Raw genomic sequence first — 26,481 nt, forward strand, 5'->3', positions numbered from 1 at the left:
TTGGGGCTGGTTATAAGGCTTCTCTGAGCCTCACTCTTTTCTTGGGAGATAAGGGAAAATAGTCCTTGCCTGATGGGCTGCAGTGAGGATTCAATTAGGCAATGTCTCTTAGAGCTCTGGGGAGCTGTAAAACTGGTGATGCCAGGCTGATGTCTATGAAATGCACTGGGAGTGAGGAAAGGGTCACAGATCTCCACCGGGGTGTTGGGATATCCAGGGACCGTGAGAGGCTCCTGGGTGTCCCATGCTAGCGTTCTCCACCAAAGACAGAGGAGACAGGTGATGTGCATGGGAGAGCTTTGCCTTCCTCTCTCACGGAACCACAGGCTGTCAAGGCTGTCAGAGCCTTGCTCCGCAGCTTCAGTTTGACAACCTCAGGGAACCATAATGATACAGGAGTTAAAAAGAAATTACTTAGGCAGATAGCGAGGGTACGGAAGTCCTTGATAAGATTTTCCTTTTATTGAAAAGCAGCCCCTAAATCCTTTTCTAACAAATAGCGGCCTGTAAAATCGTGCTGCACACATAGACAAGCAAGTTGGAAGCTTGCATGGGTGAATGCCAGCAGATGTGTCCATTGGAATGTACTACCTAAGACTAAGCATGTTCAAAATGGCGGTTCCATCTTCCCTTTTTGCCAGCCATGAGTGCAGTAAGGAGCAGACAAGATGGCCAAGTGGAAAGTCCATTTGCATAATCAGATTTGGGTGGGGCGGCCAGCCTTTCTCCCACACTATGTAAAAGTCACACCTGGTCAAACCAATCTGTGAGCCCTATGTAAATCAGACACCACCTCCTCAAGCCTGCCTATAAAATATGCTGTGGTCCACCACTTTTCCTTTTTCAGATGCTTCTGTCTCACGAGAGAGAGAGCTGCTCTCCTCTCTCCTTTCTTCTGCCTATTAAACATTCTGCTCCTTAACCCACCCGCCTATGTCCATGTCCTTAATCCTCTTGGCACAAGATGACAAATTCCTGTTATTTACCCCAGACAACGATGCTGCTTCAATAAGATAACCACACATCACTTCCAAAAACAGGTTTAATTGATCAAATCTATTAACTAAAGTGAGCAGAACATCTCTGTTCATTTGTCCTCGAGCTTGTGATTTCCATGAATCTGACTTCAGAAGCAAGTTGCTCCAGAGACTGCATAAGCAGTCACTACTGCTGGTGCTGATTTCCTCACCAGCAACAAAGATTGGCTGAACACCTACTATACGCCAGGCCCTGTGCTGCTGTGCATTCCAGCCACTGGCCCAACCTCCAAGTGGTGGAGTGTCCCTGGGTTCAATCTTTGACTCTGGTTTTCTTTATCTCTCCAAGGGAGGTTTTGTAAAACCATAGGCCTATAAACACCGTTTATAACTCCAAACAATGTGCATCTCCAGGCCCAAGCTCCACATTTCTGCATCCAACTGCCTATTCAATTTGGAAGTCTCACTGGGATTTCAAACTTATGAGCTCCAAATGAAACTCTTGGCTCCCCCACCCCTAATCTTTGCCCAGGCTCCCCCATTTTTGTTGCCTGCTTCACCATCCAACTCACGACAGGCTAAAAAATCAGGGTATTCCCCTTGAACTCTCTCTTTCCCTCGCATTCTATCAATTCCATCCTTTCCATCAATAAATCATCTTTGTTTTACCTTCCCAAAGTATATTTACAAGTCATTTCTCACGATCCCTCCCTAATGCCACTCACCTCCAAGGTCCCATCCCCTTGTTCCACTTCAGCAGCTGCCTGACTGGTCTCCATTTTCACTCATGCTCCTCAGAGTCTATTCCCTGCACAGCAGCCATGGTAATCTTTGCACACATTCATCAGGTCACGTCAGTCTCCTGTTGCAAACCTCCAGGGGCTTGGAGCACAGAATAAACTCCTAGGCCGTATGTGATCTAGCTCTGCAATTTCTCTGGCCTCATCTGACAGGCCCCAGCTGGGTACCCCTCGTCTCAGCATTAAAGGCAGTGCCTAGTGCAGAGGAGGCTCCATCAATAGTCGGCTTACACCACTCTCCCTACAAGCATGTCAGCCTCCTTGCACTAACATCTCTTCTGTGTCCCTTCCCCCTATTCACACAGGTGGCCCTTTCTTGTCGCTTACCTTTTGATCCAAATGTCACTCCTCAGAAAGGTCTTCTTAGGCTCCCCCCACCTGATCTAAGTTCCTATCACTGCCATAGCCCCCGCCCCATTTTCTTCACAGTGCTTATTCACTCTGTGATGCTATGCTATTTATTGATTTGTAGCCAGGCGTGGCGGCTCATACCTGTAATCCCAGCTACTTGGGAGGCTGAGGCGGGAGGACTGCTTGAGCCAAGGCATTTGAGGTTTCAGGGAGCCATGATTGTGCCATTGCACTCCAGCCTGGGCCTTGGAGCAAGACCCTCATCTCAAATATATCTATATATCTGTCTATAGATATAATTTACTGACTTTTATTTAGTTTTTCTATCCCTGACTTGAAGGTAAGCTCCCTGAGAGAGGGCCATGGCTGTCTGGTTCACCACTGAATTCCCAGCACAGAGAACACTGTCTGCCATGGCTGGTGCTTAAGCGGCATCTCTGCTGGATGGATCAGGAGTAAACCACTCCGTGAACTCACTCGCAAACATTTCAGAGTCATCCCACTTTCTCTCTGATTTCATGACACTGATTCTCTTAAAAGGGCCCATGGCATTTTTTATAAACGAAAAAATAAATAAATAAATAAGTCACCCTTAACTGTTCCTTGGAAATTCTTCAATTGCTCTTGACATCAGTGAATGATCCTGAAGTCTTGTGAGTCCAAGGTAGGGCACAGGGTGGCTGTGACCCTTCAGAGGAGAAATCTGCGTCCTGAATCGGTTCTAAGACTCACTTCAGAAACCACTATGGTGTGGCTTTATATGTAGGAGATGTGATTGCTGAACAGTCATAAATAAATATTTATTAAATTCGATCATATTACAAACACACTAAAAAAGTTCACATTTAAAAGGAACCCATAACAAATCCTTTTTTTTTTTTTTTTAACGATGGAGTTTCGCTCTTGTTGCCCTGGTTGGAGTGCAATGGCACGATCTTGGCTCACTGCAACCTCTGCCTGCCAGGTTCAAGCGATTCTCCTGGTTCAGCCTACCAAGTAGCTGGGATTACAGGTGCCCACCACCACCCCCAGCTAATTGTTTTTTTATTTTTAGTAGAGACGGGGGTCTCAACATGTTGGTCAGGTTGGTCTCGAACTCCTGACCTCATGTGATCCACCCATCTCGGCTTCCCAAAGTGCTGGGATTACAGGCATGAACCATCACACCTGGCCAACAGATCCTTTTATAAAGGGAAAATATTGCGAAACTGGATGATCACCCCTTGATTTGCCCATGCTATGGATGTGTATTTGCATAGGTTCATTTTCTTAAAGCAGGGTACACTGATGGAGGGTACTGGAAACGAACTCTGTTTAAAAGCATGCCACAGCTCACCAGGTGTGAGAAACTCTGCCTATAAAGAAAAACTAATTAGCCAGAAATAACTGACAAGTCATTTCTTTTGACAGAGGTGTCTGTTAAAATGGCTCCCTTTTCTGGGAACCAGAAGCAGCAAAAAATTTTCTTCCACTCATTCCTGCACAGTGTCATGTTGTAGAGGATGGGGTTTAGGGCTGAATTAGCAAATGTGAAGGCCACCACCCAGAAGAAGAGGGACGGCCAGATGACCAGGTCTTGCTTGAAGTTCTGGATCAGGATGAGGAGGATGGTGATGATGATGGGGCTCCACATGATGAAGAATGAGACCATGAGCAGGAAGAGGGTGCGGAACAGCCGGAAGTCCTGCTGGGACACGCGGATCTGGTGGCTCTCCGAGTAGGCCAGGCTTACTGTGAGCCTCTTCCTTGATGCCTTTGTGATCTGTGGAAAACCAAAACAGGACTGGAGCCACAGGTGACTGAGGGTTGTTGGGGGTTTTGAGTTAGGGGCCCAGGAGGTGGAATCTGCTATCCCCAAGGCACTGAGGCTGTGTGCCTCTGGGACTTTGCATGCCCAAGCTTAGAATGTGCTGGAGAAACGGGACCCCTGGCCAGACTCCTGAGAAATAAAGCAGAAAATCACTTACCTCGTAAACAGAGTTATGAGGGGAAGTGAAAAGCCTGAATTGGGTGGTCTAGAAGAGGGACATCTTCCCCGTTATTTTTTTAAAAGGGGTGACTCTTTAATTGTTTGCAAGCACAATGTGCTCAGGGTACAAACTCAAACAATGCTATACTGATGGGGAGCAAACGAAGAACATCAGGTCTCCAGCCTTCTGTGCCCTCCATTTCCACCCTGAGAGGTGACCAGCGTAAGTACTTTCCCATATGGCCTTCTGGAAATGCACCACCACCACATACAATATTCCTGGCTGTGGGATTGCAGGCATCTGCTCTTCTGCTGGTACACAGATGGGCCCACACCACGCACCACACTCTGGGCCTTGCTCCTTTTTCACCTAGCAATATATCATGGTGCTCGGGCCACATCTGCACAGAGAAGGCACCTTATTCTTGTTATCTTCTGTAAATGGTGGTTGCAATTTATTCAGCCCCTATTGAGGAGTATTTTATTTCTTTGGCCTTGTTTGGGGAGGTAGCAGCTGAAGTAGCAGTATGCATACTCTTCCCCTCTCTCCCTTTATTAGTCCGTTCTCATGCTGCTATAAGGACATACCCAAGACTGGATAATTTATAAAGGAAAGAGGTTTAATTGACTCATAGTTCTGCGGGGCTGGGGAGGCCTCAGGAAACTTACAATCATGGCAGAAGGGGAAACAAATGTGTCCTTTTCCACATGGTGGCAGGAAGGAGAAGAATGAGAACCAAGCGAAGGGGGAAGACCCTTATAAAACCATCAGATTTTGTGCGAACTTACTATCACGAGAGCAGGTTGGGGGAAACCATCCCCATGATTCAATTACCTCCCACCGGGTTCCTCCCGTGACATATGGGGATTATGGGAACTACAATTCCAGATGAGATTTGGGTGGGGACACAGTCAAACCATATCACTCCCCTACAGGTTGTTGAGTGGGAGATGGCATACCAGTGTGGCAGGCCAGGCAGAAGGGAGCACTGGACCCCACCCTAGGTTCCTTTCCTTTTGCAGGAGCAGGAGAAAATGGATCCTAGTCTTGCCTACAGGCCCCGGAGTCAGGGGGTAAGGAAGGATGAAGTGATCAGAGGCTGCTCATTTGCTGGAGCAGCTGCTGTCAGGAGCCAAGCTGAAAATGAAGCTGAGTGTGTGGGAAGGGTCTTCCCATACCTCGTGGGAGTGGGTGTGGGAAGGGCCCGCCCATGGGTTGGAGTGGGTGCTGCTTGGGAATGATCCCCTCAACAGCAGGGCCTGTTGGCGCCACCACCAGACACAGGGAAATCAGAGGCAATGACCAACAGAGGGGACAACCACCTCATATGGGCAATCATGCAAGTTCCTTGTCCTTGTGGGAGACAAGACCACTGGCAGGGCAGCCCAGCCTCCTTCTCTGTCCTCCTCTCAGCTCCAGCACCACAAACCCACATCCTATGCCTTGGGCAGGGGAAGCTTTGAACTGACTGTGAGACTGACATTGTAAATAACCAAAAAGTGACTGGAAAGCTCTGTAAATCAGACACAGGTGTCATTAAAGGTGCCCCTGCCCCAGCAAGACAGAGGAGCTGGTCAGAGCACTGCTGGTGATGTTTGTGGAAAATGACCATTTTATATTTATGTCCGCTGTTGAGAGGTGGCAACTGGGGGAATGAGCCTCCTCATGCATATCCTTGCACACCTAGGTGAGCATATCGGTAGAATAAATTCCTACCAAGTGGAGCTGCTGGGACCTCTAATATTTTGTATTAATGAGCAGGGCTGGCAGTGAAGCAGAGGCATGGCAAGCAATGAAGGCAGCCCTGGTTATGTGGGCTTAGAAGGGGATTCTGGACTCTTCTTTCAGGAGATCCTACAGGCGTCCCCCAAGACTCCTGAATCTCAAGATGGGGAGTAATTAGAAGGTAATTAACATCATTCACAGTTCAGGCCAGTTTAACTGCAAGATCAGAATGGCTGAAAATATTCCCGTTAGAATACTTGTAACTAGGCCGGGCACGGTGGCTCATGCCTCGAATCCCAGCACTTTGGGAGGCCGAGGCAGGCAGATCACCTGAGGTCAGGGGTTTAAGACAACCCTGGCAACATGGTGAGACCCTGTCTCTACTACAAATACCAAAAAATGAGCTGGGCGTGGTGGTGGGCGCCTGTAATCCCAACTACTCAGGAGGCTGAAGCATGAGAATCGCTTGAACCCAGGAGGTGGAGGTTGCAGTGAGTTGAGATTGCGCTACTGCACTCCAGCCTGGGTGACAGAGTGAGGCCCTGTCTCAAAAAACAAACAAACAAACAAAAAACTTGTAACTAGCTAATTAAAGGATAGTTGTTTGTTTTATGATTCAATGTGGCTGCTTGCTCTGTGCAGGAGTTTAGGTCCACTTGTTGATAGTGGAGACCAGGGCAATAGATGCTGAGTGAACAGCCTCACAGTCATACGGACCTCTAGCCTTACTGAGGGCTTCCATGTGACCGGCACTGTGCCGCACATTTAATTCTCAATCGTCACATTTAATCTTCACACCTGCTCTTTAGATTTGCACTATCATTGTTCCCACTTCCCAGATGAGGAAATTGAATTTCAAGAAATTTAAGAAGCGTGTGGAAGGTCACTCCACTGATAATACAGGGTCAGAGCCCCCATCTCTGAAAATCTAGCTCAGTGGGATTAAATATGAGACAAATCACAAAAGGCTCAAAAGGGATGGCCACACTATTCAGCCCTCCCCTCCCTTCGATGGCTTTGCAGGGTGAAGGTTGCTCAGGAGACACAGGGCACCACCTCGGGCTCAAATGCTGGAGGCTGTATTGGCACATCCAAGTCTGGAAATCACTATGTAGAATCAAAGTTAGAACTTGTGTTCAGGTGAAACCTGGTTAATCTCAGGAACCTGCCTTGGCTGTCAGATCTAGGAGAATCTCAGCTGGGCAGGGTGTCAGGTTGGGCGGGCTGCGGAGGAACTGGCACCGCCTCTGAGTAGGGGTGTCGCTCGAGGCCTAAGCACAGGCTGGGGGCCCACAAGGGCTGATTCTGATGGCAACTTCGTCCCTCTTGCTACCCACACCATCCTAAGAAGGGCAACGATGTACCCAGGGTCCCTGGTGTAGTGTCACAAAAATACTTTTTGATGAGTGATGTTGATGAAGGCTCACATTTATGGAGCACCTACTATGTGCCAGGCCCTTACCTATCACTTAGTTTACCTTTTTAAATTCTCCCAACAATTCTGTGACATATGTGCTGTGATGATCCCCATTTTACAAATGAGGAAGCTGAGGCTCAAAGAGCTTACCAAACTTGCCCAGCAGTACTCAGCTAAGAAGTTGCAGAGGTGGACTGCCAACTTGGCAGCCTGATGCCAGCCCATTCTCTTTATCATAAACTAGTTCTTTCCCACTCTCTACTATCTCCGCCTGTGGGAATCCTTCTGCCCAGCCTTTAACTCCAAACGCTAATGCCAGGAACTCTGAGAAGGATTTGTGTTTCATCTCCCGCCTGGCATCCTGCAGCATTTTGTTTCAGGCACTCATGCGACACTTGCCACATACACTATGTGGTAGATGTCCAGGCATCCTTCTTACCTCTGACCCGAATACAGTTTGGATCTGTGTCCCTACCCAAATCTTATCTTGAATTGTAATTCCATAATCCCCACGTGTGGAGGGAGGGACCAGGTGAGAGGTGTTAGGATCATGGGGGCAGTTTCCCCCACGCTGTTCTTGTGATAGTGAATGAGTTCTCATGAGATCTGATGGTTTTATAAGAGTTTTCCCTGCTCCTGCTCACTCTCTTCTCTCTCCTGCCATCACGCAAAGAAGGTCCTTGCTTCCCCTTCTGCCATGATTGCAAGTTTCCTGAGGCCTCCCCAGCCATGTGGAACTGAGTCAACGGAAGCTGTAAATTTTCTGTATGAATTACCCAGTCACAGGCAGTTCTTTAAAGCAGTGTGAGAACAGACTAACACAGACCCCCACCCGACTGCCGGTTCCTTGGGGGATGGCAGCTGAAGCAAGGCATGCCTGTGTCTTCTGCGGCCCAGAGCCCTAGCAGGGGCCTGACAATGGCTGTGGGTGACAGACAAACAAAGTGGGCTGACTCATGGGCCAAGTGCAAAAGTGGATGGGGTTTTTTAAAATTAATTAATTAATTAATTAATTAATTATTTTTGAGACGGAGTTTCATTCTTGTTGCCCAGGCTGGAGAGCAATGGTGGGATCTCGGTTCACTGCAACCTCCGCCTCCCAGTTCAAGCGATTCTCCTGCCTCAGCCTCCCGAGTAGCTGGGATTACAGGCATGCACCACCACACCCAGCTAATTTTGTATTTTTAGTAGAGATGGAGTTTCTCCATGTTGGTCAGGCTGGTCTTGACCTCCCGACCTCAGGTGATTCGCCTGCCTTGGCCACCCAAAGTGCTGGAGTTACAGGTGTGAGTCACCGCGCCCGGCCTGGATCTTTTTTAGCGCTGACGGATGCTACTGTCTCCTTCTCTCCACAGTTCCCACCGCTGGTAGGGGGTGAGGAAGAAAATGGGGCTCTATAACCAGATGTGGCTCCTCTCCTCCTCCTCTCCCCATGCTAGATGTCAAGGATAGTTAACATTGATCCAGGATTGCAAATGTCTCCTGCATTGGGCAGAAAGCTTGATGTGCTTTTGGATTAAACTAAATGCTCAATTAACTTTCAAGGATTAATCCTAATCCTCAGAACAAGCCTCTGGGATAGGTTCTGTGGTTGCCGCCGTTTTGGAACTCAGAGGCCCTGAGAAGGGAATTGACTTGCTCGCGGCCTCACGGTGAAGTAGGGGAGTGTACCCCATGCCAGGTGCCAGTGCTCTTCTCCGTTGAGGCACAGTGCCTCAGCAGAGGCGGACAGCTTCTGGGGAATGTGGTCCACGGCCACTGGGTACATGATGAAATGCAAACGCTGGGGGCCCCTTCAGACATTCGGATTGTGTGGGGCTGGGTGGGGCCCAGAAATCTGCAAGTTTCCTAAACTCCCCAGGTGATTCTTGCCCACGAAAGTGTTGCAGCTGCTCATCTAGGACAACAGGCTCCGTCTCAAGTTCCCCCCAGTCCTTTGAAGAGAGACCTTTTTGAGACTCACTGCCTCCACACTCACATGAGCTTCTGAAGATGGTGGGGGAGCCTCCACCCCACCTCACACCCTTCTGCCACCCCATGCCAGCAGACCACTGCTGCCAACATGTGGGGATGGGTAGAGGGTGTTCCTACTGACAACGTTGGGCCCCTGAAGGTTGAGTCTCCTCTGGGGGCTGCTTGGTCAATCAACAGCCTCCCATTCAGAATCACTGGACGGAAGATTCCATCTTTCCAGAGACTCCACCTCCCTTTTCGTGACCAGCATGCAGGCCCCCAAAGCTGGGGAATGCAGGCCAGGCGTGGAGAAAGGGCTTTGTGTTCACTGTCTAACGTCTCGTGTTCTGCAGAAACAGATTTTGTTTCTCAGTTAAGCCCTGAGACAGGCTGAGGGTTTTCCATCTGCAAGCCACAGACTCACTTATTCGACAAATATTTATAAGCTCCTGCTATGTGCTAAGCACTCATAGGTGCTGGACACACAGCAATAAGCAAGGCAGCTCCGCCCACGCTGCTCTTCCATTCTGGTGCCTATGTGGGCAATGAGAGGGGGATCAATAAACATCTACTGTTACAAAAGGGTAGAGGCATCTCAGTTGCCATGGCAACAGTTGCTGGGCGATGACGTCAAGCAAGCCCCAAACAGTGGTTACAACCTGATCTGAAGGCACTTAGGAGTTGCTGGGAGGTTATTCCCTTGGGAAAACTGTTGATTGGAAAAAAATCACTGAAGCTGTATGGTGTGTCTGAGTAACAAGGAAAGAGGAAGCAGGGAGGGCAGAAGGGTGAATAAGGCCACTGCCTCAAGCACATGAAGCAGCCCCTGAAGGGTGGGCAGTAGGGAAAGAGCCAGGGCGAAGCCTGCTTTGAATTCTTGCCCAGGTCAGAACCAGGAAGGAGGGTGGAGACTTTAGAGCAGGGTTTCCAAAAAGGCATTCCATGGAGCACCAGCGCAGACAGATGCTCTGTGGAGAAAAGGGGGTTCTGTAGTCACGTTTAGCAATGATACCTGTTCTATTACTGTGTGGGAGATCCTCAAAGTATATTGGCATAATAAACATTCTGGGAAGTCCTGCAGCAAAGAATCCCATCTAGCCTATCCCAGCATTTCCCAAACCCTTTCTAACACCTAACATTCCCATGGCACTCTACGGAACATTCTAGAAGACATACTGCTTTAGAGTAATAGAAGACCAGGGTGATGTGAAAAAGAGACACTTCTCAAGCCTGGAGATGAGACCTGGGTTACAGGAGCTAGTGACAGGTGAGAAGTGGGACTGGAAGGGCTATAGTTATGTATCCCAGGGCTTCAAACAATTTGTGAATTGTCTGTTATTATGCCTAATTAACATTGATGTTCAATTTATTTTACAGAGTTATGTAAAACCAAGCTTCACAGAAAAAGCTTGTACAGAAAAGCTGACTCAGTATCTCTGAGTTAAGTATATCTTCACAGAGGAGGAGCTGCAAACTGAGGCCCTGCCCAGACACTCCATCCACCTGGTATAGATTGCCTGCTTCCAAGTTATCAGCCTGGCAAACTCATGGTACCAAGCGAGGACAAATGTCATAGTCCTCCTGGGAAATGGGCAACAGTGAATTTTGCTAATAAGGTGGAAAGTAATTTTTAAGTGATATTTGGATTAAAATTGTGATTTTTAAAACATTATTATATCTGCTCTTTCATTTTATTGTGTTAATCCAGAGGCATATTTGGCTCCTGCAGAAACTGAGGATCACATTACTTAAGTGACTTGCCCAAGGTCACACAGTGATACAGCCTAGATTAGAACTCCTGTCTTAGGACTCTCTGTTCAGTGATTGTCCCACTGTCCAAGAAGAGACTACCCTATAGACCCTTTCAATGTGATCCAAGGCTTATGCCTCATTCATTCAACAAATATTTATTGAGCACCTACAATGAATGAGTCAGGCTCTGATCTAGGCATAGGAATATAGCAGTGAACAAACAAAAACCTCTGCTCTCATGGAGCTTGCATTGTAGTGGGCAAGACAGATGACTGTCATAAATGGAATATGACAGGTGTAGTAAGTGTTTGAAGAGAAATAAATCAGGATAAGGAATTGGAGATTGATGGGGAGACTTTTTGGTGAAGAACTTTTTGAGTAAAGACTAAATGAAGTGGGGAAGTGGCCCATGCAGAAATCTGGAGAAGAGAGATCCAGGAGAACAAGTGGCAGGTGCAAAGGCCCTGGGACAGAAGTGCACAGTACAGCCTCAAGGCCAATGTGGACACAAGGGAGGGTGAAATATGAAGGTGAGAAAGGCAGCAGGGCCAGACCACACAGGGCATTAAGGTGAGGATGGTGATAGAATGTAAATTATATATTTGACCTGTTACTCTGTTACTCAGAGTGCCCTTTCACCGCACTGTGAGTCATGACAGCTCTTGCATCCAGGAGCTGTTCTGAGGTCTGTGATGGGGAGAAGTGAAGGTTGGCTGTGGGTTTAGACATAGGTGCTTCAAGAGTAAACTGCTGTTTAGAGGTGGATTGCTAAGAGGACACCTGCCCCAACTCCTCAGGTCTCATAGAATTTTTCCAGATAGACCCTGGCCTTGAGAAAAAGATGGGGGTGGGTGGAAAATCATTCCTCCCTCAGCAGGCAGCTGAGAAGCGTGAGGTACGAGTGAAAAGGGGCAGACCACAGCCCTCTTGGCCCCTAAGGAACTCAGGAGTGAGACCTCCAGGAAGGAGATCAAATGCTGCCGCCCCTTCCAGCCAGCCCTGCTCTAGCGTCAATTCCTTGTTCCTGATGTGCTCCAAATCTGGGCTGTTGTTTATTCTCTTGCAAATCTTAGCAGCACCTTTTCCCAGCATGCTCTGAGACAAGGGTGGGAAGAGCAGCCTTGCCTAACAAATCACGACCGTCATAATTTATTCATCGCCTGCGACAGGCAGGCATGGCTCTCTCTGTCCCATCAGTAGCATCTCCTATATGCCTTATGACACCTCTACACTGCTGGCATTATGTTTGCTATTTTGCAGATGAGGAAACCGAAGCCCAGGGATGGTAACTAACCTGGCCAAGGCCACACAGCAAGTAAGTGGCAGATTCAAGACTCAAACCCAGATTGTTAAAATAACACTGTCAAGTCTCTTTGTCTGTCTTCATGGCCTTTTGCTTTTTTTTTTTTTTTTTTTTTTTTGAGACAGAGTCTCATTTTGTTGCCTAGACTGGAGTGCAGTGGTGCAATCTCGGCTCACTGCAACCTCCTTCTCCTGGGTTCAAGCGATTCTCCTGCCTCAGCCTCCACAGTAGCTGGGATTACAAGCGCCCACCACTACACCAGGCTGAATTTTGCATTATTAGTAGAGACGGGCTTTCACCATGTTGGCAAGGCTGGCCTTGAACTCCTGACTCCAGGTGATCCGCCGACCTCGGCCTCCCAAAGTGCTGGGATTACAGGCGTGAGCCACCACACCTGGCCTGCTCTTCTTTCTTATACCCCTTATTCGTCCCTTACGTTTGTGTAGCATTTAACAGTTTGCAAAGTGTTTGCAAAGTCTCAGTATCTTCTACCTTGTATTCAGTTTCTCTGCTTTCAATATCAGCATCCTTGTTTGTCTCCTCCCTCTTCCCCTTCTATGTCAAAGGTCCTTCTGGATAGAGCATGTGTCTTGCTCGGTTTTAGCCCACCTCCTTTCCCCCAAGCACTGTGCACAGGGTAGTCTGAGGAATTAATGCACTGGGACTCTAGGGTCAGACTGCCTGAATTTAAATCCTGATTGCCACTTACAAGTTGTGTTACCTTGGGTAAGTTACTTACCCTCCCTCTGCCTGGGTTTCTTCATCTGTTATTCTTATTAGAATTAAAGAGTTAGTTCCTGGCATAGGATCAACACTATGTAAATATTTGTTAAATAAGTTCTACATTTATCTTCCTTTTTCTCTCACAAAGTTCTACATTTATCTTCTTTTTTCTCTCATTTTAACTTAATGATAATAGCTAACACTTATATAGCACTATCATATGCCTGGTCCCATCGCAAGCACTGTCCAGACCTTAACTCCAGGCCTGAATCTACCTCCGGCACTTGAACAAGCCCCAGGCTGGGTGTCCCTTTAGTGGTCATTGGGTGGGCAAGAGTCTCATGAGTGACATGGAGGGGCCATCTTCCACAGGACCCAGGGATTAGCAGACCTGGATGGAGGTTGGCCTGGCTATGGGTTCTGAGCATCTAAGAAGGTTACAGACCCTCAGGTGCAAAGAAAGGGCCATAAAAGTGACCAGACGGTGAGCAGGCCCTACAGGGCACCACTTCAATGTGCCTACTTGCCAGATGACCCACACATGAGACACTGTAAAACCAAGATTCAACAACTATAAACCTCCACGAGGGTTCAAGGGCTTTGCAGTAAACCTTCTAAAATGGGCATAAACATGAATGCACCCATGCTGTTTGCCTGGGCAGGCAACTTACTCACAAATGGGCTGCCTTAAGAGATATAAAACAGGCTGACTCGTCCTTTTTATGTCCCTGTACATATTTGTTTTGAAGGTAGAGATCATTTCCTGTTTCAGTGCACATTTGAAATGGACATTCCCTGAGGGTGGGTGGAGTAGCGACTGGAAGATAATAGGAGGGACTTCTGGTAATATTCCGTTTCTTGACCTGGGAGCTGCTTTCATGAATGCACTCAGTTAGAGCCTATACCTATGCTCAGTGTGCTTTTTATATATGTGTATAATACTTCAATAAAATGTTTTAAAATGTATGCATTCTCCAGTATTGCAGTGTTTGCGATGGGGAAACAATGGACACAGCCCAAAAGACTATAAAATAAATGAAGTCACATCTGTAGCCACTAAAAATAATGAGCTAGAGATATAGGAATGATGTAGAAAGATGTTAAGATATAATGTTAAGTGAAAAAAAGGAGTTACAGAGCAGAGAGTATTATCTCATATCTGAAAAGAACATTGAACAGTGTCAGATAACCGTTTGACCATTTGAACCTGCAATTTCATGTGGTTCATCAAATACACACACAGTATACAAAACACATGCATAAGCTTGTAAGAAAAATAACCTGAAAAAATACATCTTGAGTTGTTAAGAAGGTAGAGCAAGTTTTCAGTTTCTGTGTTATTTACATTTATGTGTCTCTTTCATTTTAATTTAATTTTTTGTAATGACCTGGTATTACTTTAGTGATGAGCAAAAACATAATCACAAAGATATAACTTAAAAAAAAACACCCTCTCCTTCCTCAGTGCTGTAGACCTGGGCAGTGAATCAAGATTGAGCTTGAACTCTTAGGTGTTCTCCAACCCCAAATTCTAAGATTCTAGCAGAAATAACCCCAAGTCTGAGTGAAGTTCAGTGGTAGCACTTGAAACAAACATACCTGTAAAATTTTGGAGTAACTGATCACAATGACCAGTCCTGGCACCAAGAAGTTCAAAGTAACAAAAGACACGTCCCACGAGATCTCTCCAGCAATGGTGGGCCAAATCAGTGTGCAAATCGAAATTTCCTGGTTACAAAAAGGAAAAGAACATCATGTAAATGCTGACTTCTTATTGGCCTCTGGCTCAGTCTTACTGAGGGTTTCCTGACACTTACGCGGTTGCATTTCCCAGTTACACAACTAGCATGACACTGAACCCCAGAATCCCTCCCACTGCCCACCACAACTCCACTTACAAAGCACTTGCCCCTGACCCTCAGAATAGCCACGATTGTGTTTCCCGTTCTCCAGGGACAGCAACTGAGCCTCAGGCTTACAGGGTGGTAAGAGTTAGAGTCGGTTCCCAGGTGTGGTCTTTCTATTTCCCTGGGCTGACATGCAAAGGGCTTTTGAGCCTTCTCTTCCAAGCCTGCCATTTTACAACAAAGAAAACGGACCCCTGAAAGGTTACAGAGATTGGAAAGGACATGCTACGTAACAAACACATCGAAACAGGAACTAGGTTTCCCTGTAGTCACACTGTGTAAGCCGAAGGCCACAGGGTCTGTGCTAAAGCATTAAGTGTTCATGCTGAGGGTGCTCAGGTGTCTAAAGTGTGTCGAGCTGCGTCAACCTGGCCGTCTAGAGCCCCAAGGCAAAGATCAGCCTCCACTCACAGACAGTTCAAGATGTAAAACCAATGGAATATGGCAGAAGAGCGTGAAGGTTTGTGATCTTGCTGCTATCACTAGGTTGTATTGATTCAAATGTTTAACACTAACTGCGAGAACTGAAACATATGGAGACCTTACTGAATAGTTACAAATAGTTTCTGCAACAATTTCATCCAATGAATAAATAGGCCAATGAAAACAGACATATATCTGTGTGTGTGTGTGTGTGTGTATACTAACTCCCCACATATAAAATTCCTATGCCCAATTGACTACAGAAACAAAACTGTTTAGAAAACAAGTGGCCCTAACACATGCATATAGAACAGATTTTTAAGAGCACATGCTGTGTAAAAAGACCACGTTACTGATTTTGAAGGGCCAAGGCATCTTAACCAATGTCTAGGAGTAGCATTAGCATCCGAAATACCATTCATTCATTCATTCACTTGACCAATATTCATTGAATGCTCTACTAGGCCAAAAGCAGAGAATTTTTAACAGTGAATCAAGACTGGGCTGGTGTGAACACATGGTAGGGGGAAGTTTATTAAAGCTTCACACATTTCGGTAATTGGAAAGAAACCTGCTTTTTTTTTTTTTTTTTTTTTTTTTTTTGAGACAGAGTCTCGCTTTGTTGCCAGTCTGGAGGTCTAGAGTGCAGTGGCGTGATCTCGGCTCACTGCAACCTCCGCCTCCGGGTTCAAGTGATTCTCCTGCCTCGCCTCAGCCTCCCGAGTAGCTGGGACCACAGGCGTGCACCACCATGACCAGTTAATTTTTTTTGTATTTTTTAGTAGACAAGGGGTTTCACCATGTTAGCCAGAATAATCTCGATTTCCTGACCTTGTGATCTACCTGCCTTGGCCCCCCAAAGTGCTGTGATTACAGGTGTGAGCCACCATACCTGGCCAGAAACCTGTTTCTTTCAAGGATCTTCTGATTACTGGCAGTGAGGCTACCACTGCTCTCTAGAACACCCACACCACCCTCTTTTGTACTCAGGCTTCTGCCCACTATGGACCCCTTGTTCCAAGACAACAGTAGCAATACATATGAGCAGATACGCTAAAGCACCAATCGGAAGAAATGGATTCCAGCCCTGAATGTGACTTGGTCTCTAATTCCTGTTCCTACGATGGAAAAATTTTAAGGGACAGTAGAAAAACAGAGGACGCCCAGAAGCTTTTCTTAAGACCCCCAACTCTTTCCAAAAGCCTTTTCCAGAATGTCTGCCAAAATCTCTCCAGGGTTAGCAAGACTTTTGTGGAGGATATAATGATAGAGCAAGGTGTTCTCTCTACAGTAGGAATGAAAGAAAAAAAGCAGGTCCCTAAACCGTGTGTTTCTCTGATCCCAATGTGTTGAAGAGAATGTATATGTGTAAATGAGTATATAGCCATCCAACACACACACTCTTTTGCACATACACTCACATGCTTGCATGCACAGAAAAAAACATGGACGGATACAATCCAGAAAGTGAAGTGTCTATTTCTAGGCGGGACTCTCAAATTGTTTTTATTCTTGTGGCTTATCTGAATTTCCTAATTTTCCATGATGTGCCTGTATTACTTTTATAAAAGAAAAAAGTTGATTTATAAGTGAAATGATGATCATACATGAAACACAGACCACCATGATAGTTCTGCCAACTTGACCAGCTATTTTTCTACAGAGAAAATGAACCTGTCCCAGGAAGCTACCAAATGCCGTGACTTTAACTTTAATAAAGACGTTCTCTCACCTTTTGATTTGTGGCTATTGCTCAGGGCAGGAAGTGTGATAAGGAAGTAAGATAAGAACTCTGCCCAACACCCTCACACGTGAATTCAGAGGCAGTGCAACTGACTTGGGGGCCTAAATGATGGATTGGTATTTCTTTAGAAGGTTTTATATGGTATTGTTGACTAAATGCACTGTCTGGTCTCATTAAAAAATAAAATAACAGGTGCCATGCCCACAGAGATCCAAGTTGGTGTCATAAGTTGGTTTCTGTGGGAAAATCCATTTGGTTTAAGTCGTTTTGATTCTAGATATTCTCCCGCAGGCTGTGACAGGTAGAGGAGTTAGGCAGTATGTCAAATCTGTAAGGTGGAGGTGTGAGTTTTATATTCTCTGTACTTTTTCTGCACATGTGAAATGTCTCCTGATTTTAAAAAGGGAACTTGGAAAACAAAAGTGGCAGGTCTGCCTTGTTACTGAGTTACAGAAGCGGAATTGGCAGAGTCAACAATAGTCTTCTTTAATTCATTTGCTCAACCACCCGACTCCAGACATGGTGGCTGACCACAGCGAAGCCACGGTGAGGAAGAGCAAGGCGCTGGCCCTATCCTCCAGCAGTGAGGGAGGCAGAGAAGCACTAGGACACTTCAGGACAGGACAAGCAGCTGGAAGTGCCCAGAGAGCTTCAGAGGACCAGAGAGGGCAGAGCCACCTAGGAGGGGCTGTTTCTGCTATGCCTGGAAGGACCGCAGCCAGGGGCATAGGGAGGCCGGAGCTCAGGTGTCAGACCAGAATTCTGGAATGAAATGGGAGGCCACTCACGGTGAAGGGATAAGTGTGACTTGGATCCCCCAAATGTGTTCTGCCTCATCCCAGTCTCCACTTCTCCCTGGCTATCTCACCCATTTCCACGGCTCCTTTTGCAGATAAGGCTCCAATCTACTCTTTTCAGCTCCGTGCTTTCCTGAACCCCAGACTCACCCAGTAGCCATGAGGACATCTCAGCAGGAGGCCTGGACATCTCAGCAGGAGGCCTCATAGGCACACTAAGCTTTGAAGGTCCCATCCCCAAATGGTTCCACCTGATTCCCGCACTTCCCGAATCAGGGCACAAGGCCGCCATTCTCCAAGCTGCCAGAAACCGTAGCACTGGCCTTCTGCCCACCTCCTCCTCCCCACTCAGAAGGAATCTCTAAGCTCCTCCTTCATCGCCATTGACTCACCCACCTATCGCATTTTCACTGACCTGCCCCCAACCCTTACCAAGACCAGGCCATCACCACTAAGTTCAAACTTCCTACCAGGACGACTCTGGCCCTTCTCCCTCTCCTCTGCCAACCCTTCTAGCACTGTCTTTTGCCCCCACTGAACCCCACGCTGTACACATGCGTGGTGGAGAACCCCTTGCAAGTTTCAGAACAGCACTCACTGTTCCTTTGGCCTCCATGTGGACTCTCCTCTGCCTATAATGCCCTCCTGGTCTCCATCCCCTTGCCTGGCTTACTTCCTCTCATCTTCACACTCACTGGGGACACCGTCGTCTCCCAATAGCTTCCTGGACTCCCCACACCCAGCAGAGACCCTTCCACAGCTCTCCACAGCTTGTGCAATCATCCCCTTCCCTGTCTGGAGCCCCCGCTGAAGTGTGTTACTAAGGGTGGGGACCACGCCTGCCTTTTTCCAGCCAGCATCCCAGCACCTAGAATTCTGACTAATACATATTAGGTGTTCAGGACAAAATTGCCAAACGAGATTTTCTAAGGAGACTCCCCTTGTGGATGGGGACATCTGTCCACAGGCACCGGAAATGCTGACCCTCCCCACACTGGCTGACTTACTTGCAAACACTGCCTATTTGCAGATCAGTTCCAGCTGTTTGTTCGAGCTGTTTGCCTATCAGTCCCTCTGATGATTCTTCCTGCAGTACCTCTGGAGACCCTTGACAAATCCTTGTTCCTATGCCTTACCTCTGCCATCAACATGGAAGACTTCAAGATCATTTTAAGAACCTAGGAGTCCTAGTTGGATATTTCCTCTTCTATCAGCTACCCAGCAAAAAAGAGAAAATATCAACACAACAGATGCTTCCTTTCTTATATTTTAAAAGTATTCTCTAATCGTAACGAAGGCAAGCAAACTGTGTTTGTTTCCTCAGACAATCCACACTCGGCAGAGACACGTGAACGTTCACATGACTAGCCTGGTATTAAATTAGGGTAGGGTGGGGCAGTGGGATCAAGTGCCCCAAGGAAGTATAAACCCAAGGGTGATGGCATCCAGAGGGACCCAAAACAGTGGGGCTACATTCTGGTTCCATCTTTTGCCATTCTGTGACTTTAGGGATTTCCTCTTTTAGAATAAACAAAAGAATATGGGGTGGGGTGACTGTGAGGACCACATTAGGCCAGAATCTAGGACCATCTATGTGCTTCTCCTTGAAGAGACGGAGGCGGATTTACATGATTTGTGGCAGGGGCAAGAGGGGAAGGGTGCTCAGTAAATGTTTGCAGAATGAATGGGCAGCACATTCTGGCCAGGACAGACAGTCTTCTCCACCTGCCGATGTGGGTCACCACCCAGCCAGGGCCACAGCACACACAGGCTGGAATCCTGTTGAGGCAGAGTGAGCTGACCTGGCTGAGATGTCAACGTTGCTAGGATGTTGACACCCTCTTAAAATGGCAGTCTGTTATTTTACAGCAATCAGAAGAATTATACTGTTTGAAGAATGTTTAAAACGTTTATGCTCAAAGATAAGGACACTAATAATGGCTAGCAATTCTTATGCGCTTAACTGTGTATGCACCAGGTGTTGGCCCATTTACTGAATATGAGTGCCCTTGACGATCCAGTAAGGTTGGTTGATACTATAATTATGCCCATTTTGCAGAAGAGGAAAGTGAGGTACTAAGAGGTTAGACAGCTTGGATTCTGTCACAAAGCTCCCAAATGGCAGAGATGGGATTTAAACAGAACGTTTGACTCCAAAGCCCACTCCAAATACCAAGTTGTCTCACATTTCTAGGATGTTTATCCCCTCATCTTCTCTTCAGGGGAGTTTTAGAGTCTGATTACCATGAACTACTGGGCACCCACAGCCCACATGGACGAGAGATTGAGTTTCTGTTTCAGGAGGGCTCTCAGGTCGGAGAAGCTCTAAGGGGCAGTTTCCTTGGCCAACGCTCCTTGAGGGGAGAGAGCCAGCATCTGCTTAGGCTTGGTTGATTCTCTCAGCGTGTGGTTTGGGTTAGGAAAATATCCCCCATCCAAAACATCCATATTTAGTCTCCAAGTGGGATGGGGCAGGCAGAATCCACAAGCAGAAAGCTGGGAATATGGCGATTGAGAAAACAAGCCTTTGCTAATTTTAAATGTGAGACTCAGTCAGTCTAGACCAGATCCTCCTGTTGCTTTTTTTTTTTTTAATGACTACACTCCTCCTTTTTTTTCTCTCATTCTTTTCAACTTATTTCTTCAACTGCTGAACCTATAAAATGGGATGTTTCCTATGTGTTCAGGCAACAACCCTTAAGAAACTGGGGTTTTTCTGTTTGTTGGGTTCCTGGGCAGGTAGGTGCGAAAGTGTGTGTGTGTGTGTGTGTGTGTGTAAGAGAGAGAGAGAGAGAGAGAGAGAGAGAGAGAGATGGGGTGGGTGCAGCAGACAGGTAGGAAAGAAGACAAAGAAGATGGAGAGCCAGAAAAGATTGTCCCATTTTTAAAATTTAAAAAAAAAATTTTTTTTTTTGAGATTGAGTCTTGCTTTGCTAGCCAGGCTGGAGTGCAGTGGTACCATCTCAGCTCACTGCAACCTCCACCTTCTGGGTTCAAGCAATGCTCATGCCTCAGCCTCCCTTGTACCTGGGACTACAGGTGCATGCCACCACACCCAGCTAATTTTTGTATTTTTAATAGAGACAGGGTTTCACCACATTGGCCAGGCTTGTCTCCAATTCCTGACCTCAAGTGATCCGCCCATCTCAGCCTCCCGAAGTGCTGGGATTACAGGTGTGAGCCACTGCGCCCAGGGATTTTTTTTTTTTTTTTTTTTTTAATTTCAAGCTTTCCCACCTTACCTCTACTAATTTCAGTGAGTAGGGCTCCTGTGGGTAACTAACTCACCTGGCCCCCAGTGCACACCGCAGGTTCATTCTCTCCCAGTGGCTTTGCCCAAATCCCTCAGCAAAGGCTCTTAAAACCAAGGAAGTATTTCAACATTAAAACAAGGGAGGTCTGTGTGCCCAGGCATCACAACACTGACCTCCACAGAAGCACCTTGCAGCACAACTGTGACCACTCTGGAAGCACCACAGAGGGCTCTACCCACACCCAGATTCCCTAACAGGGGTACAGCACTAAGTGGCCAAGACACGGAAGGCCCTCGCCTATGCCAAGGCCTTCTCACCCAAACAGTCGCCTGTGTCCCTGTCAGCACACAACTTTAGTCTGGGCTTTGGCTGGGAAGTGACAAGAGTCTTATTTTTTAATGTCATTTGCCAATTAATTAGGATTATACTTGAAATCATTGAAAAAAGGGAGAGGCACAAAATACACATCAGAAAACTTAAGATACCTTCAAGATACATTCTACCTGGTCTTTCATTCCCTGAACATCATTTTCTCCCGTAAGAAAGAACATGAGGTGAAATACCTCAAGTTCTATGAGAAATATACAAGTACTATAACTCGTTGAGAGAATAACTTATAAAAAAAATCAAAGAAACTGACGGCAGAAGCCCAGCCCCCACCTGATCCATGCTTTCAGAGGCATCTGCGTGGCCCACCTTGATTCTCAGGTGTGTGTGGGCTAAGAGCAAGCCTGCCCACTAAGCCGCAGCCCGTGGTCTGCCTGTAAATGGCACCCACCTGCTCAGCTAATCCTGGCTTCTCTGGGCCCCTCTTGAGTGGACATGGCCACAAGCTTGCATGTTATTTGATCAAGTGCCACAGGCTTAATGGGACTCCTGCCCGTTAATCATTCAAGGCCATAAACGAACAAACACTTCACAATGTATTTCACACAAGCATTAGAAACAAGTATTTTAAGTTTATGTTTAAAAAAAAAAAAAAAAAAACTCGCACAGGATACAGGAGGCAGATTCCATCCATCCTACCCCACCCCCTCCATAAAGGGCTGTGTGAGAGACAGGTCTGGGAAAACCCCCAGAGAAGCACCACCTCTCTGTTCCAGGCTCTGGAGGGTCACACACCCAGGGGTGTCCCTGGTGGGCTGTGTGTATCTCCATCACTGAGCCTTCCCCTGGTGACATGTAATTTCTCCCTCCCTACTCCCCTCTCTGACCACTTAGAAGGTCCCTCCTTGGGACTGTGATTCCTGTTTGTGTCACGATTACTCAGGGCACCCCATACTCAGTCCTACGTGGAGAGGGAGCTTAAGGGCAGGGGATTCCGGGCCGGAAAACCAGCGACCCCGGTAGGGAAGGGGAGACCAAGAACCAGCCACGGCAGACGCTCCTGGAGGCTGAGCCCCCAGCGCACAGACCCAGGTCCTTTCCCTGTCTCTCTCCGCGAGGCACGGAGAACCAAACACACTGGGAAGACAGCCAGACAGCGGCCACTGTCCTCCACCGCGACGCCGCGTCTAAGTCTACTCTCCCGGGTGGATTTCGGCGCACGAACCCTGCAACCACGGGACAAAGTGGCAGAAGAAAAAGACTCGAGCTCGGGATTCCGGACCGCAGGACTCGAGGGGACCCGAGCCAATGTCCTGCACTATCCACAGAACCTTATTCAGATGGTGGTCACTCCCACCCCCCACCATGACCTAATAATGACAACTATGGACCCGCTACGCAAAACAGAGCTCGTCGGCCCAGCCTTTGTAATCTGCACATTTCAGGCGCCCAGGACACCTTGAAGGTCTAGTGTAATCCTTCCGTTGTGCAGCTGAAAAATACTGAAGACCCCGGAAGGGAATTCCGTCACAAGTCCCCTAAAGACAGCATTGCATCCGGGGTCCCTAGGTCACACGCGCCTGCCCACGCGCTTTCAAAGCAGGACCATAACCCAACCCTGGACAGGAGCCCAACTCCTCCTTGAATTACCGATAAACTTCTGGAAGGAGCCCAACTCCTCCTCGAATTACGGGTAAAATACTCTGGGCAAGTTATTATACACTTCGGTGTGCCTCTGCTTCTCATCTGTGAAATGGGCGTGATAATAACAGTATTGTAACACCTGGCGAGGAATCATGATTCAATACAAAGTGATTGGCCACCCTGCACCCCCAAAGTTCCGTCTCGCTCCTAAACTACTCGTTAATTAACCTCGGAACAGTCATTGCATTTAGCAAGAATTTGGGGGACTCCACTTTCATCATTTAGGAGGGCGTGTGCACAGCGTTGTAGTGAGATTTAAGAGATTAAACTTCACAGAGATGGGCACAAGGTTTGGCACAACGATTAAGTGCAATAAATGGCTATTGTTGTTCATCAGCCTCATCCCAGCTTCCGTCGGGGCCCCGCTTCCCAGCCTGCGCAGGACACCTGCCCGGCACGCACAGAGGGGCGCTCACCTGGTCTGCGCCGGGGAGCCGTTGCGGGACGACTCGGAAGAAGACGCAGAGAGGCAGAGCGGCGACCGCCGAGTAGCCCCAGATAAGCGCCAGCAGCACTGCCCGCGCCCGCCGCCCAGGACCCCTCACGCCGCGCTGCAGGTGCACGATGCACACCATGCGCTCTAGGCTGACCGCGGCCAGCGTGAGGATGGTGACGCCGCCGCTCAGGGTCATCACGTAGAAGAGCAGGTGGCAGGCAACGGGGCCCAGCAGCCATGCCTCGGTCCAGCGCACGGCCAGCACCAGAGGGATCGCACTGATGAAGAGCAGGTCGGCGCAGAAGAGGTTGAGCACCAGGCAAGCAGTCGTGCCGCGGCGTCGTCGGCGCGCCACCAGCACCAGGGCGCACACGTTGCCCAGCAGCGACACTGCAAAGATGAGCGCCAGCACGGTTGTCTCCACTGCGGCCAGCAGTAGCCGGTGGTCACCCTTGACGTCGGAGAAGAAGGAGAAGCGGGTGCGGTTGGCTTGCTCCAGGCTGCGCAAGGGCGCGTCGCCCGCTGCCCGTGCGCATTCAGGGGACATTCCCGGCGCCTGGCGGCCCGCAGCGGTCTGAGAGAGTGCTCATCTGGGAGACTACTGAGTGCCAAGGCGGGGAAAGAGGGAGGGAGGCGGTTGCGAAATCTCACCTCTGGCCCCCTCCCTTCTGAGGAGCGCTAGCGCTGGGTGCAGGGAGCTGCGCCCGGGGCGCGCGGGAACGAGGAAGTGCCCGACAACACTGGCTGCAAACACCACAGCTGGGCGGGGAGGTGGCGGCCTAGCCGGAAGCCTCGCACCCTCTGGCCATTTTAAAGTGTACTCAGAAGCCAGAAAATTCACTTAGCGAATTCCTCGAGCCCCCGCAGGGCCTGCCTAACCTCCTTCATCCTTCAGGGACACTGGATGTGCGAAGCCTTGTGTGAACGGATTTGGCTAAAATTGATTTAAAAGTGTCAGAGCTGGCCTTTGGAGATTATTTTGGCCTGTGTCGTTCAGATTTTACTAAAGAAACTCCATGGGTCTGGAGGTAGATCCTAAAGCAACTTGTAATGAGTCCATATTTTTTGTGGGGGAGAGAGGTAGTGGAGATCTTTTATCACTACTTAATAACAGATCTTTAGGTGGATTATCTACTCCCTCTACCCCAGATTTTTAATCTATAAAATGGGAATAATAATACCTCATTAGGTTATTGTGAGGCTCACCTAGAGTTTGGCACACTTGGCACACAGTAATTACTCATTAAATGTTATCAAATGTTATTGTAACTAAAATGCATATATATTTTGCATTCTGAACAATGACATAAAATGCTTTCTTGTAAAAAGGGTGAGTCCTTCCAAATTTTTTAATAAACTTGCCATCCCGGGAAGACAGATATTTCAAGGCCAGATACACACACAAGCTATGAATGTGCCCCAGGTGCCACAGTCTGAGGAGCACTGGGCAATCCAGTGCTGTTAGAGATAAGGAAACTGAGGCCCAGCCAGAGTGACTTGTCTAAGCTGTCCTCTGGTTAGTAATGAAAGTCAGTCACCTGTCCCCGTCCCACGTATTTCCATCACACCACTGCAGTCTGGTTTTCTGTAAATGAGGAAGCTGGAGATGGAAAAGTATGCCTGTGGCCTAAGATCCAGTGGCCACTTCCCCAACCAGCCACCCTCCTACCACCCACACCTTCACCCCCCTCTCCCCTCTGCCATATTATCAGGCCTCTCCCAGTTGCCCATTCTGTCTTCTAATTGTCTTTCTTAAGATTGGATCTTAAGAAATCTAAGTACTGACTGGGCGCAGTAGCTCATGCCTGAAATCTCAGCACTTTGGGAGGCTGAGGCGGGTGGATCACTTGAGGTCAGGAGCTCCAGATCAGCCATGGCCAACATGGTGAAACACTGTTTCTACTAAAAATACAAAAATTAGCTGGGCGTGGTGGTGGGTACTTGTAATCCCAGCTACTTGGGAGGCTGAGGCAGGAGAATTGCTTGAAACCAGGAGGTGGAGGTTGCGGTGAGTCAAGATCACGCCACTGCACTCCAGCCTGGGTGACAGAGCGAGACTGTCTCAAAAAAAAAAAAAAAAAGAAAAGAAACCTAAGTACTTCAGGCTGGTTGCGTCAGTCGCAAGTACTGTCTGGGGAGGGGGTCCGTTTGTGTGTCTGCTTTTCACGGTATCAAACGGATCTGAGCTGATAATGTGACTTCTAACCCGAGAAGTAGATGCTCAGCTTGAACACTGACTAGGTTCGAGTTGAAAAACAGAACTGGTTTGCTTCCTGAAACAGTTGAAAAAGGGCAAAAAATTGAAATAAAGGGAATTCAGACAAATGGGGTTTTGGCAATTGTCTGATTAGGGTCAGGGGATATTAGTGTTTGTGTGAGGGAAAGGAAACTATATGTATATGTACGTGTGTGTGTGTGTGAGAGAGAGAGAGAGAGAGACAGAAAGCAAGAGGGAAAACACAGAGAAAGACAGAGAGAGATTGATTACATCACAGGCTGGTGTGATATAGACACAGAGAGGTTTCACCAGAATGTACAACCAGGGTGGGCTCTCTGCACTCAAAGGCCTTCTCCAACATTAACCTCCTGGGTTCTACCAATGGCAAAATGTTGAGTGCAGAGGCTCATAAACTTTCTCCATTCACAGCACCTTCATGGTACCCCTAGGCTAAAAGAAAAACCAAACAGAAACAGTTCCTTTTTTTAAGTAGCTGGGTTCAAACAACTTAATAAGACTTTGTGTCCTAACAACTTAGTAACTATCTTGGAAAATAATAATACATATAAATTGGGGTAAAAATGTTGTTGTTTCATTCTTTTTTTATTTTTATTTTTGAGAGGGAATCTCTGTCATCCATGCTGGAGTGCAGTGGTGCCATCTCAGCTCACTGCAACCTCCGCCTCCTGCGTTCAAGTGA

The 26,481-nt window shown here is 47.7% G+C and overlaps 1 protein-coding gene and 1 long non-coding RNA gene across 2 annotated transcripts; one reads left to right on the forward strand and one right to left on the reverse strand.

Annotated features, from left to right (window-relative positions):
- Positions 1-440: 440 nt before the first annotated feature.
- On the reverse strand, positions 441-24,460 carry FFAR4 (free fatty acid receptor 4). Its single transcript, XM_003904011.5, has 3 exons — positions 23,544-24,460; positions 14,571-14,699; positions 441-3,890 (listed from the first exon to the last, which is right to left on the reverse strand). The coding sequence occupies exons 1-3, from the start codon at positions 24,108-24,110 to the stop codon at positions 3,501-3,503; spliced, it is 1,086 nt and encodes a 361-aa protein (XP_003904060.1). The 5' UTR covers positions 24,111-24,460; the 3' UTR covers positions 441-3,500.
- LOC103887655 lies at positions 9,849-10,660 on the forward strand. Its single transcript, XR_004176935.1, has 3 exons — positions 9,849-9,936; positions 10,361-10,460; positions 10,571-10,660. It is a non-coding gene; the product is annotated as an uncharacterized LOC103887655 (long non-coding RNA).
- Positions 24,461-26,481: the final 2,021 nt, after the last annotated feature.

Source organism: Papio anubis, chromosome 11 (assembly GCF_008728515.1).
Source record: "Papio anubis isolate 15944 chromosome 11, Panubis1.0, whole genome shotgun sequence".
Taxonomy (NCBI): domain Eukaryota; kingdom Metazoa; phylum Chordata; class Mammalia; order Primates; family Cercopithecidae; genus Papio; species Papio anubis.

Coding starts and splice junctions, on each gene's coding strand:
- FFAR4 (XM_003904011.5), bottom strand. CDS start 24,110: ATGTCCCCTGAATGCGCACGGGCAGCGGGCGACGCGCCCTTGCGCAGC. Junction 14,700..23,543: donor GGCTCCCCGGCGCAGACCAG/GTGAGCGCCCCT, acceptor TTTTGTAACCAG/GAAATTTCGATTTGCACACT. Junction 3,891..14,570: donor GTTACTCCAAAATTTTACAG/GTATGTTTGTTT, acceptor GGTTTTCCACAG/ATCACAAAGGCATCAAGGAA.